Here is a 14,441-nt window from a genome sequence, read left to right on the forward strand (position 1 = left end):
GTATTGGTCAGCCACATTTCAGGCGCTCAAAGCTCAGGTAAATTTCATCTCTTTGGTTGCACCAAAGGTGACCAAAGGACCGTCTCAAAGATGATCATATACTGCACATTCACTATCTGTGGTTTGCAGACGACCATACATTCATTCATTTCGCAGATCTCACCAAATTGGATGTAGGGATTTATTTTGTGGGAGTGCACATGTGATCAATTAAATAAATAAATTGTCATTCTTTCCTACACTGGTATCCGGCTTCGGTGAATTAAGTGAAATTGAGTTATTATTACAAAAAGTATGTTGTTCTGACAAGAATAACGAAGAATGTCGTACCTATTTTCAATGTCGGTCGGTACTGTTCCCTTTTAACGACACCGCTATGACGTGGAGGTTGGCTCGCGGCAACACGGCGTCAGAAGCTTGCAGGTGGCTGAGCTAGGCCCAGCACAATGTTGCCTAGTAGAACGGAATTTCCGCGGCTGTGGTTGGCTGAAGTGAGGGACGCAGGAGCACTCTCGTCTGGCAGCTCGCAGGTCTGCGCTGTTCGCAGCAGCTCGCTAGTGGCAGGCAGCAGGCGGAAGACGCGGACGGATCGCTGGTGGAGCACGTCCACTGTTCATGACTGCATAGTCTCTGGTAACTCGAGTAATTTAGGATATCCGCCAGATGTCAGCACCAGAGCCCACGGCCACCGGCCGCTTCCACTGCAGCGAGGGGTCACCTCTGCACGTGCGAGGCTCCTGACGTTCAGGAAAACTGCCAGGTGTGGCGGACTTGCAGATTTCCAATGACAATCTCACCTGCACGGCAACTCTGCTACAGTTAGCGGACGAGGCACTTGTTGCCAGCGCGAGAATAGTGTTGCATGTGGCTTTAAAGATACGTGAAATACTATTGCAACTCTATACTTACGTCCAAACTGGTCTCAGTCTTTTCCCTAAACTGTGAACACATGAAATGTCTGACCCTAAGATGGTTTCTCTAACTCACGGACTTTTTTTGCCTATACACGACTTCATGAGGTGAAAACTGTTCTTCCACGAAGTTTGATGTTATATGGTGTTATCACATACAGCAGCAAGGTATTCAAATCAGAGTGTTGGCTGTTTCATAACGACTAAAAGTTCTGCCTGTCGTCCTATGTACACTGTTGGATGTAGTGTGCTTGTTCGCGGCCTCTGGATGTCTGTCACAGGTAAGCCCTGGAAGAACGCGTTCAACGTCCTATCCTCTACCTTGCTCACGAAACATTGTTTAGAATACCGCTGTTCCCTAGCTAACAAGTATTAATACTCCACCTCGTAATTTTTTCTACAAATTCATCTGCTATTCACTGATGCGACGTAGTACCTTAATTCACCTGTTCTCGGTAAACATTACTACATTACAAGGCACACACAACATTACATACATTCCTGAAATTTTAAGCACACCATAACGCCCCATGACCAATTTCGTATGCCATAGCATCCTTTGTCAGTCTCAGCTGAGTTACAATCAGTAGGTAACTCTCTCTTTCCAAGCATTAATCCCGACTGGCGGGGTCGGCTTTGTAAATACTGATTTGGCATGGTGAATTTTTAAGGAGTGGCCGGATGCCCTTCCTGCCGCCACCCCATACCCCCCAGGATGGAAATAGTGTACCCCAGCTGTCTACATCTACTGTAAACAGTGAAATAGTGCGAATGTGGTTCAAATGTCTGCGAGTCGAGTAACTGAGGCGGGACATGGGGACCTCAGCCCAGTATTCACCTAGTTACATGTGGAAAACCGCCTAAAAACCACATCCAGGCTGGCCAGCACACTGGCCCACCGTCGTTAATCCGCCAGACGGATTCGATCCGGGGCTGGCGCGCCTACCCGAGTCCAGGAAGCAGAGCGTTAGCGCTATCCGCTACCCTTGGGGGTAATTAGTTGCTGGCTGTGGACCCGTGTACCCAAACTCGCCATTCTTTGTTCGTTTTCCAAGAAGTCGAACAAGTATTCATCGGATTTGCCAAAAAAGAGATAATCAGATCAGCAGCATTGAAGTTAATGATCAGTAACCAACCCCTAAGTCGAATCCGACATTCCTTACGTTCATTTCAAGGATTCCATAAGTAGTTTAGGATTTCTGCCAGATGTCAGCACCAGAGCACTACGTGTAAGTTACTCAACAGCAAGTTAGAAAGGAGTCGCCACGGAGAGAATAAAATCAAACATTACGGGTTGCTTCGAAGAAAACGGTTTACTGACAAACAGCCAACCTGGGTTCAGAAAACATCGCTCTCACGAAACCCCACTAGCTCTTTATTCTCACGAAGTAATGAGTGCTATCGACAGGAGAAATTAAATCATTCCATATTTTTAGATTTCCAGCATGCTTTTGACACAGTTATTTACAAGTGACTTCTAATCAAACTGCGTGCCTATGGATATCGCCTCAGATGTGTCACTGGATTTGTGACTTCATGACAGAAAGGTCACACTTCGTAATAGTTGATGGAAAGTGATCAAGTAAAACACAAGTGGTATATAGCGTTCCCCAAGGAAGCGTTACAGGCCCTCTGCTATTCTTCACATACATAAACAATTTGGGAGACAATCTGAGCAGATTGTTTGCAGATGATGCTGTGATTTACCGTGTTATAAAGTCATCACATGATCAAAACGAGTTGCAGAACTATTTAGGGAAGATTCCTGTATGGTGCGAAAAGTGGCAATGGGTCTAAGTAATTAAATTGTCAAGTCATCCAAATGAGTACTAAAAGGAAGCCGCTAGATTTCGGTTATAGGATAAAAAGCACAGATCTAAAGACTCTAAATTCAACTAAGTATTTGCGGCTTACAACTACAAATAACGTAAACTGGAAAGATCAGATAGATAACGCTGCGGGTGATGCACACCGAAGACAGCTATTTATTGGCAGAACAATGAGAAAGGGCAACAGGTCTACCAAAGAGATTGCCCAGACTACACTTGTCCGCTGTCTCCAGGAGTAGACTATATTGGTGTACGGTGTGGGATCCACGTCAGACAGAACTGAAGCAGGACACCGAAAAACTTCAAACAAGAGCAGCTCGTTTTGTTTAATCGTGAAATAGCGGAGATAGTGCCACGGACATGATACAAGAATGTCGACGGCAGTCGTTAAAGTTGGGACAGGATCCTCCCATCAAATTTGACTCGTCAGCGTTCTGCTCAGAGTGTGAAAATATTTTTCTGGAGGCCATCTGCACAGGGAGGAATGATCGTAGAAGAATTAGAGCTGTCACTGAAAGATTTAAGTGTTCGCTGTACCCGTGTACCGTTCGAGAGTGAGACGGTAGGGAAACAGCCTGGCGGTACTTCGATAAACCCTCTGCCAGGCACTTAATTGTGAATTACAAAGTACTCATGTAGATGTAGATGTAGACAAACATTGTAAGCTTATCTTTTATCTACGTATTGTTTACAACAAACAATGAAATACGGAAATAGGGAGAAACAACGACGCACGCTAGCTGGACAAGTGGAATTGGAGGATGGGGAAAACGTCATCAATATTTATAGCGAAGCAGACACGCCCCAAAGTACGATAATGGAAGAAACTGTAGTAAATGAAAAGTCTGTGTGTCACGAGTTACTGGCAGCACTGACTGTATCGATGCACGCTGATCAGCCGGAACATTGTGACCAACGAGCTGCTATCGATATAGACCCGTCCAGGCCATGGCGGCGTCTCCTGACTGCTAGTTAGACACGAGCGCGGACCGCGTAGCATCGGCGAGCGTGCTGTCCGTGTGTAGAATGCGGAAAGCGCGCCGAGGACAGACTGTGATGTTCCGGAGGCTCGGAACGAGCATTTCGGAAACTGCACGACTTGCCGGGTGTTCGTGGAGTGCTGTCGCGAGCGTCTTCAACACGTGGAGAAACTGAGGTGAAACCACGTCCAGACTTCGTGGGGTTTCGTGACCAACCCTCATCAAAGATTTCGGACGTCATAGGCTGCGCAGACTGGTGAAACAGGACAGGCGGCGAACTGTGGACGAACTTACGATGTCGTCTGTCAGTCATACGACCACACCGCCGCCTGAGAGACCGATCCGCCGGATGCGATTCTCTCGATAAACAGAACAGAAGAACGGCTGTGCTAGCCTAAGAGTGCACAGCCAGTCGCAGTACTTATGCTCGCCGCGAGGCGCCGCTAGGCCACTTCATGTGTAGCAGGAGAGTAGTGCAGTTGTGCCAGTCTACACAGTTCGGAGCCACGCTCAGTGGTCAGCCAGCGCCGATGTTAGTCATCGTCTGCAGCTCAGTCACTGCTGCATTCAAGTCTTTGTAGCCCAGTTGAAAAGTTCCGTAATAGTACTACAGTAAATTCAACAGCACTAAGTTGGCAGTTATACACAATTCTACGTTATGTCATGTCGACTGCCAGGTTAGTCTTGAAAGTCGCCGGATTCGACATTCAAGGTTACGAGAGATTAATTCGTCACTGCAAGATTTGTGATTTGTAAATTATGTCATTCTACAGACGCTTAGCCCCCCCCCACGAACCATGGACCTTGCCGTTGGTGGGGAGGCTTGCGTGCCTCAGCGATACAGATGGCCGTACCGTAGGTGCAAACACAACGGAGGGGTATCTGTTGAGAGGCCAGACAAACATGTGGTTCCTGAAGAGGGGCAGCAGCCTTTTCAGTAGTTGCAGGGGCAACAATCTGGATGATTGACTGATCTGGCCTTGTAACATTAACCAAAACGGCCTTGCTGTGCTGGTACTGCGAACGGCTGAAAGCAAGGGGAAACTACAGCCGTAATTTTTCCCGAGGACATGCAGCTTTACTGTATGATTAAATGATGATGGCGTCCTCTTGGGTAAAATATTCCGGAGGTAAAATAGTCCCCCATTCGGATCTCCGGGCGGGGACTACGCAAAAGGACGTCGTTATCAGGAGAAAGAAAACTGGTATTCTACGGATCGGAGCGTGGAATGTCAGATCCCTTAACCGGGCAGGTAGGTTAGAAAATTTAAAAAGGGAAATGTATAGGTTAAAGTTAGATATAGTGGGAATTAGTGAAGTTCGGTGGCACGAGGAACAAGACTTTTGGTCAGGTGATTACAGGGTTATAAATACAAAATCAAATAGGGGTAATGCAGGAGTAGGTTTAATAATGAATAAAAAAATAGGAGTGCGGGTTAACTACTACATACAGCATAGTGAACGCATTATTGTGGCAAAGATAGACACAAAGCCCATGCCTACTACAGTAGTACAAGTTTATATGCCAACTAGCTCTGCAGATGATGAAGAAATAGATGAAATGTATGACGAGATAAAAGAAATTATTCAGGTAGTGAAGGGGGACGAAAATTTAATAGTCATGGGTGACCGGAATTCGTCAGTAGGAAAAGGGATAGAAGGAAACATAGTAGGTGAATATGGATTGGGGGGAAGAAATGAAAGAGGAAGCCGCCTTGTAGAATTTTGCACAGAGCATAACTTAATCATAGCCAACACTTGGTTCAAGAATCATGAAAGAAGGTTGTATACCTGGAAGAATCCTGGAGATACTAAAAGGTATCAGATAGATTACATAATGGTAAGACAGACATTTAGGAACCAGGTTTTAAATTGTAAGACATTTCCAGGGGCAGATGTGGATTCTGACCACAATCTATTGGTTATGAACTGCAGATTGAAACTGAAGAAACTGCAAAAAGGCGGGAATTTAAGGAGATGGGACCTGGATAAACTGAAAGAACCAGAGGTTGTACAGAGTTTCAGGGAGATCATAAGGGAACAATTGACAGGAATGGGGGAAATAAATACAGTAGAAGAAGAATGGGTAGCTCTGAGGGATGAAGTAGTGAAGGCAGCAGAGGATCAAGTAGGTAAAAAGACGAGGGCTAATAGAAATCCTTGGGTAACAGAAGAAATATTGAATTTAATTGATGAAAGGAGAAAATATAAAAATGCAGTAAGAGAAACAGGCAAAAAGGAATACAAACGTCTCAAAAATGAGATAGACAGGAAGTGCAAAATGGCTAAGCAGGGATGGCTAGAGGACAAATGTAAGGATGTAGAGGCTTGTCTCACTAGGGGTAAGATAGATACCGCCTACAGGAAAATTAAAGAGACCTTTGGAGAGAAGAGAACCACTTGTATGAATATCAAGAGCTCAGATGGCAACCCAGTTCTAAGCAAAGAAGGGAAGGCAGAAAGGTGGAAGGACTATATAGAGCGTTTATACAAGGGTGATGTACTTGAGGACAATATTATGGAAATGGAAGAGGATGTAGATGAAGACGAAATGGGAGATAAGATACTGCGTGAAGAGTTTGACAGAGCACTGAAAGACCTGAGTCGAAACAAGGCCCCGGGAGTAGACAACATTCCATTAGAACTACTGATGGCCTTGGGAGAGCCATTCATGACAAAACTCTACCATCTGGTGAGCAAGATGTATGAGACAGGTGAAATACCCACAGACTTCAAGAAGAATACAACAATTCCAATCCCAAAGAAAGCAGGTGTTGACAGATGTGAAAATTGCCGAACTATCAGTTTAATAAGTCGCAACTGCAAAATACTAACGCGAATTATTTACAGACGAATGGAAAAACTGGTAGAAGCGGACCTCGGGGAAGATCAGTTTGGATTCCGTAGAAATGTTGGAACAGGTGAGGCAATACTAACCTTACGATTTATCTTAGAAGAAAGATTAAGAAAAGGCAAACCTACGTTTCTAGCATTTGTAGACTTAGAGAAAGCTCTTGACAACGTTAACTGGAATACTCTCTTTCAAATTCTGAAGGTGGCAGGGGTAAAATACAGGGAGCGAAAGGCTATTTACAATTTGTACAGAAACCAGATGGCAGATATAAGAGTCGAGGGGCATGAAAGGGAAGCAGTGGTTGGGAAAGGAGTGAGACAGGGTTGTAGCTTCTCCCCGATGTTATTCAATCTGTATATTGAGCAAGCAGTAAAGGAAACAAAAGAAAAATTCGGATTAGGTATTAAAATTCATGGAGAAGAAGTAAAAACTTTGAGGTTCGCCGATGACATTGTAATTCTGTCAGAGACAGCAAAGGACTTGGAAGAGCAGTTGAACGGAATGGACAGTGTCTTGAAAGGAGGATATAAGATGACCATCAACAAAAGCAAAACGAGGATAATGGAATGTAGTCAAATTAAATCGGGTAATGCTGAGGGGATTAGATTAGGAAATGAGACACTTAAAGTAGTAAAGGAGTTTTGCTATTTAGGGAGTAAAATAACTGATGATGGTAGAAGTAGAGAGGATATAAAATGTAGACTGGCAATGGCAAGGAAATCGTTTCTGAAGAAGAGAAATTTGTTAACATCGAGTGTAGATTTAAGTGTCAGGAAGTCGTTCCTGAAAGTATTTGTATGGAGTGTAGCCATGTATGGAAGTGAAACACGGACGATAACCAGTTTGGACAAGAAGAGAATAGAAGCTTTCGAAATGTGGTGCTACAGAAAAATGCTGAAGATAAGGTGGGTAGATCACGTAACTAATGAGGAGGTAATGAATAGGATTAGGGAGAATAGAAGTTTGTGGCAAAACTTGACTAGAAGAAGGTATCGGTTGGTAGGACATGTTTTGAGGCATCAAGGAATCACAAATTTAGCATTGGAGGGCAGCGTGGAGGGTAAAAATCGTAGAGGGAGACCAAGAGATGAATACACTAAGCAGATTCAGAAGGATGTAGGTTGCAGTAGGTACTGGGAGATGAAGAAGCTTGCACAGGATAGAGTAGCATGGAGAGCTGCATCAAACCAGTCTCAAGACTGAAGACCACAACAACAACAAACAGACGCTTAGTCTAGCCACGTCTTCTATAATTGTCAATCGACAGATCATGGACTACAACAAATACTTCCGTACTTCCGTATTTTGTACTCCTGCTAATTAATTGTGTTTTCCTGTTGTAGCTACCAAGTAGTCTTGGCATAGTAGAACCCACGTTTCCACCTCCTTGACTACCTCATATTTGCCACCTCATGTTGATGGACTCGGTTATGGCGGAAGATCGACAGCCATCAAACTAACATCAGCCTTTAATACACATGTGTGTGTGAACACTCAGTGCACTCAACACTCCTAAAGATAGGCCTCCGGAGGCGATGACCTGTTCGTGTGGCAAGGTTAACTCCACGACATCGGCAAGTACGACTGAAATGGCACTGGACGTTGGCGTAGTGACAAAGTGTTGCACGGTCTGACGAATCACGATGCCGACGGAAGGGCGGAAATCCGTCATCTTCCTCGACACCTATACTGCGGGACGGAGGCAAACTGGCGGCGGCTCCATTATACTCCAGGGCCTCAGACGGTCCACTGGAGCTCGAGCATAGCACCTTGACGGTCAAGCGTTATGGTAGACTGGCTGCAGACTACGTACACGTCTTCATGACGGTCATGTCTCCCGACGGCAGTTGCATTTTTCAGCAAGATAATCCACCGTGCCACGAGGCCGGGAGTGTCGTGGAGTGGTTGGTAGAACTTAGCGGCGAGTTCCGATAGATGTGCTGGCCCCTCAGCTCTGGAGATATGAATCCGTTCGAACACATCTGGGATATCTACATCTACATTTACATCTACATCGATACTCCGCAAGCCACCTGACGGTGTGTGGCGGAGGCTACCTTGAGTACCTCTACCGGTTCTCCCTTCTATACCAGTCTCGTATTGTTCGTGGAAAGAAGGATTGTCTGTATGCCTCTGTGTGGGCTCTAATCTCTCTGATTTTATCCTCACGGTCTCTTCGCGAGATATACGTACGTAGCAGGGAGAAATATACTGCTTGGCTCCTCGGTGAAGGTATGTTCTCGAAACTTCAACAAAAGCCCATACCGAACTACTGAGCGTCTCTCCTGCAGAGTTTTCCACTGGAGTTTATCTATCATCTCTGTAACGCTTTCGCGATTACTAAATGATCCTGTAACGAAGCGCGCTGCTCTCCGTTGGATCTTCTCTATCTCTTCTATCAACCCTATCTGGTACGGATCCCACACTGCTGAGCAGTATTCAAGCAGTGGGCGAACAAGCGTACTGTAACCTACTTCCTTTGTTTTCGGATTGCATTTCCTTAGGATTCTTCCAATGAATCTCAGTCTGGCATCTGCTTTACCGACGATCAACTTTATATGATCACTCCATTTTAAATCACTCCTAATGCGTACTCCCAGATAATTTATGGAAGTAACTGCTTCTCCAGTTGCTGACCTGCTATTTTGTAGCTAAATGACAAGGGAACTATCTTTGTATGTATTCGCAGCACATTACACTTGTCTACATTGAGATTCAATTGCCATTCCCTGCACCATGCGTCAATTCGCTGCAGATACTCCTGCATTTCAGTGCAATTTTCCATTGTTACAACTTCTCGATATACCACAGCATCATCCGCAAAAAGCCTCAGTGAACTTCCGATGTCATCCACAAGGTCATTTATGTATATTGCGAATAGCAACGGTCCTACGACACTCCCCTGCGCCACACCTGAAATCACTCTTACTTCGGAAGACTTCTGTCCATTGAGAATGACATGCTGCGTTCTGTTATCTAGGAACTCTTCTATCCAATCACACAATTGGTCTGATAGTCCATATGCTCTTACTTTGTTCGTTAAACGACTGTGGAGAACTGTATCAAACGCCTTGCGGAAGTCAAGAAACACGGTATCTACCTGTGAACCCGTGTCTATGGCCCTCTGAGTCTCGTGGACGAATAGCGCAGCGCGAGCTGGGTTTCACACTATCGTCTTTTGACGTGACTTCAGAGATCAACGCCCCATCTCGGATTTTACGGGAATTGGGTGACCTGTGTGCGCAGATGTGGAGCCAACTCTCTCCAGCGGCCTACCGAGGGCTGACTGCTAACATGTCGCGACGCCGTGCCACAGGTGGACATATCGGCTATTATGTAGGTCGTTATAATGTTCTGGCTGATGAGAGTGTGTAGTTACATTGAGGTACGGTAATACGGACAAGAATGCTTTGAGTTTAAAGTGACCTGTGAAGAAACAGTATGAAGACACCTTAAATGTTTATTTGTTGGTTAACGTGCTACGGATGCGTAGAGTGACGCAGAAACTGCCGCGTTACAGTGTTGTGATTTAAATTAGGCGTGCGACACCGGCGAGGCGTGGCAGCCGGAGGAGGCGCCGCCTCCAGCCAAAGCCTTCTAGATACAAGGCCTACACTCAGCGGCCACATTGGCACGTGACGTCAAAAACTGTTGGCCATCTTATCTTTAGTCGGCAGTCCTGTTGGCGTGTGTGTTGTGTTGAAAGTGTGTGCCACGTGAAACTGATATATATTTCATAGTGTATTCGCCTACAGTTCTTCGAGGTATGGGACACATTTGTTGCGTTCCTTCTTGCCAGGGAAATTATAAGTCCCAAAAAGGCATGAAATTGCACATGTTTCGATTTCCCAAATGTGTGAAGTTGAGAAATCGCTGGATTGCAGCTGTTCACAGACATGAATTTCTGTCTACGCATCATTCAAGGGTAAGTAGATGACAAAAAATTTATAGCGTGTCCTTTGTTTCCATTGCACCACATTGCTTTTTAAAAGGAGTTATGTATCATGTATCAGTATAATTTGTTTCTTAATTCTGGACCATTGCTGCAAGGTTAATACGAAGCTGGCTGTGAAATGTCTCATATTTGCAACTATTGTCACACAGGACAGTTATATTAATTAGTGTGGGTCGAAAATGTTTAGTATTCATTATCATTCCTACCAGATTATTGAGTTTCGAGTACTTTTATTTGGAGGAGCTACAGAATGATTTTGTTCAGTTTTACATATGCATTCGGAAATAATTTCAATTTGAGTAAACTACCTTAGAAAAAAAATGGCTCTGAAAACTATGGGACTTAACGTCTGAGGTCATCAGTCGCCTAGATCATAGAACTACTTAAACCTAACTAACCTAAGGACATCACACACATCCATGCCCGAGGCAGGATTCGAACCTGCAACCGTAGCGGTCGCGCGGTTCCAGACTGTAGGGTCTAGAACCGCTCGGGCACCAGCGGCCGGCAAACTACCTTCGAAAATTGCTGTAATGAATTCAGTGTTCGGCAGATTGAGCAGTATACAATGCAGAATTTCGACGTACGTTTATTGTGATTAAATTAACAGCACTCTGTGACACGAATTTCAGTCAAGGATATAGGAGAAACAATGTTTTCATGTTTAAGGTTCTAAAGTTCTGGAGAAACAGCGAAATAAAATACTTTTCGGGTTTTTTGATTTATTAAACATTACGTCAGGAGGTGCTCCATTTCGTCGAATGATTTGAGATTCGTGTGAGGTCAGCAAATTTTGAAGTGGATAGGAAAATTTACGAAAACAACTGGGGAAACAAATTCTTAAATTCTGAAGGAGCTGCAGCTGCTTTATTTAAAACCGAAAACGTCTGCTTGTTGCATATTGCCGATTTTTTACTGCAAGAAAACGTAGCTCCTGAGGTAAAAGACAGAATTTAAAATTACAGTTTGTATTCAAGCCTAGAAACGCGTACTTAAGGCAAATCGTCAAAATGGTTCTACATCTTGAAATAACATAGGGCAGTTTTGTTTATTTACTTTACGCGATGATATAAATTTCCATACTTTCATTACAAGGCCATGCAGAAGAGGAAAACACGAGAGCCCCTATGCGGTCTCAGCTCTAAAACTCGTAAACTTCGTATAGCTTAACAGGAGCGTTCCGATACAGACGCGGCTATCAGTATGTGACGTCACAAGTGTGGGCGCAGGCCTGTTGTCTAGGTGGTGTTGGTCGCACATTATTAAACATCGCTCGAATCCAAAATCATTAAATATACACTTCTACGTATCTTATAGCAGCATCCACCTCCAAAGACTAACAAGGGGGGGGGGCACGGACGCTTGGAACGCAAATTTGCTGTAAACTTCGCACACTCGTAGGACTCCATGAGGACAACAGAATGTGTAAGCAGCGGCGCGCACTTCCCAAGCGTTACTGAGAAAATCGCAAGACAATTTCGGTCGTCGAATATATATATATATATATATACATCCCTGCGTCGCCATTTTAACCATGAAGCGACTGCAGCCGAGTGTTGACGGCACCGGTAGCGCAGCGTGTTCGGTCAGAGCGTTAGCTTCCCTTTCTATTAAAATAACTGAGTGAACAGAAGAACGAAGTAACTGTACGGGTGTCCTCGGACCTCCGCTCTGAACAACTTCAGCGAACAATGTAAAGCAAAATGGTTTTTTTTTTAGACGCTATTAAAATACAATCGATACTGGATAACCAATTATCAGCGCCGATTTTTAAGAAAGTACTGCGTTATGCCTGGTTTGCTTCCAAACTATCGTCTGAGAGGTTTTTTTAAATGTTAACAAGGTTTGTTTTCCCACAGAAAACGTCAAAAGGCCTTGCGTATGCGGAAACATAGCATTTATTCAATGGAGCTGGTGCCGTTTAACTTTACGTTTTCCATGTTTTTACGAAAAATACCATCCTGCAACTTGTACTCGTAAAGTCGAAAGCGACGATTATTGTACATCTTTCGAAAGCCGTCTGTGCCGGTCAAAACTTGGAGATAACAAGTCGTTCCGGGCTCCTTCCAGGTATAAGGGATTCCTCAAATTACGGACCAGCATACATTTTTACTATGACATTATGCATTTGGTCGTTTACTACAAAAATGTTTCAAATGGCTCTGAGCACTATGCGACTTAACTTCTGAGGTCATCAGTCACCTAGAACTTTGAACTAATTAAACCCAACTAACCTAAGGACATCACACACATCCATGCCCGAGGCAGGATTCGAACCTGCGACCGTAGCGGTCGCGCGGTTCCAGACTGTAGCGCCTACAACCGCACGGCCACCACGGCCACCACGGCCGGCTCTCGTTTACTAGTCGATAGCTATGAATATTACATTATTTGTGATAATAAAAATTAGTAGACTGCCAAATAACATTGTAAATTTAATAAAATTTCATCGGATTACACGTACTTTCCCCACTATATCACTTGTAAAATGAATAATAAAGAAAATAAAAAAAACTGACGAACGCAACTCGTCCAGCGGCTTGAACGCCAAACACTTAAAAAAAACCATTTTGTTCTATATTGTTCGTTCAATTTCTTCAGGGCCGAAGTCCAATGACACCCATTCAGTTTGTCGATCATCCGTTCGCTCAGTTTTTATACTATAAGGGGTAGCTATTATAGTTCGTTGTAACTGTTCGTGGCGAACCTCCCCTGACGCCCGATGGAGTTCATTTTTGAGCCATTCACTCAGTTTTTTCATTACAGAGGGCTGCTAACCCTGTGACCGAACACGCTTATAGTTCGTAGCATTTGGTCTGGGCGGACGTCACAAGACATCCGTTCAAGTTGATCTATGATCCCTTGACTCAGTTTTTTTATTACAGAGAGCACGCAGCCCTCTGACCGAACACGCTGAGCTACCGTGCCGGCACCACTCGGCTGCACCCGCTTCATGGTCAGAATGGCCACGCACGAACGCACACACACACACACACACACACACACACACACACAAACACACACACACACACACACACACATATTCGACGACCGTCTTGCGATTTTCTCATAACGCTTGAGAAGTACGCGCTACTGCTTACACATTTTGTTGTCCTCTTGGAGTACTACGATTGTACGAAGTTTGCAGTAAATCCGCATTCCAAACGTCGTGGCCTCCCCTTGTAAGTGTCAAGAGCTAGAACATCTTACAAGTAAGGCGGCCAGAAAGGTGGGACTGAGCATCGCCTATAACAAGACAAAGACATTAAATACCACTGCAGACTCGGAAACAGCGGAAGGCACTGTGCAAACGGTGGACAAATTTAAATACCCGGCAGAATTTATAACAGGAAGGAACAGGAGCAAGGAGGGAATAACAGAGAGGATAAAGAAGATGAGGTCAGCCCTCTGCAAAATAATGTAACCACAGAGGCAAAGATAAGCCACTACAAGGCATCGGTGAGGAACGCGGTATTATATGCTGCTGAAACGATGACACTAGGAAGAAATTGGGCAGAACATTAGCGAAAGAAGAGAGAAAAATACTGAGAAAAATACTAGGTCGAAAAAGAGGTGCAGAGAGGTGGATGCGAAGACCTAGGGAAGAATTGTACCGGAACATGAGAACAATATCCTGGGAAATCAGATTCAAAAGGGCAAGGTTTGCTGGACATGTAGTTAGGATGAGTATGGACAGAATGATGAAGAGAGTGTGGGAAACAACAGGGAGGACAAGGGGAAAGACAGGAACCAACTGGGTTGTTGAATTTCGGAAGGACTGGTTGGAATTGGGGATCAAGGTCGAAGGAAAGGAAAATCGGAGGAACAAATATACACCGACCAAAATGCCGGAGATCAATGGCAGAGAAGAATACAGGAAAAGATTAGAGTGTCACCAGTGGAGCCGACAGG

The 14,441-nt window shown here is 44.5% G+C and overlaps 1 protein-coding gene across 1 annotated transcript in view; it reads right to left on the minus strand.

Annotated features, from left to right (window-relative positions):
• Positions 1-409: 409 nt before the first annotated feature.
• LOC126416586 (uncharacterized) overlaps positions 410-14,441 on the minus strand; it is a 347,834-nt gene continuing 333,802 nt past the window's right edge. Inside the window, exon 15 of the mRNA XM_050084338.1 lies at positions 410-592. Within this exon, the coding sequence (XP_049940295.1) occupies positions 410-592 (183 nt within the window). The remainder of the gene's footprint in view (positions 593-14,441) is intronic.

Source organism: Schistocerca serialis, chromosome 8, assembly GCF_023864345.2.
Source record: "Schistocerca serialis cubense isolate TAMUIC-IGC-003099 chromosome 8, iqSchSeri2.2, whole genome shotgun sequence".
In the NCBI taxonomy this organism is placed as follows: domain Eukaryota; kingdom Metazoa; phylum Arthropoda; class Insecta; order Orthoptera; family Acrididae; genus Schistocerca; species Schistocerca serialis.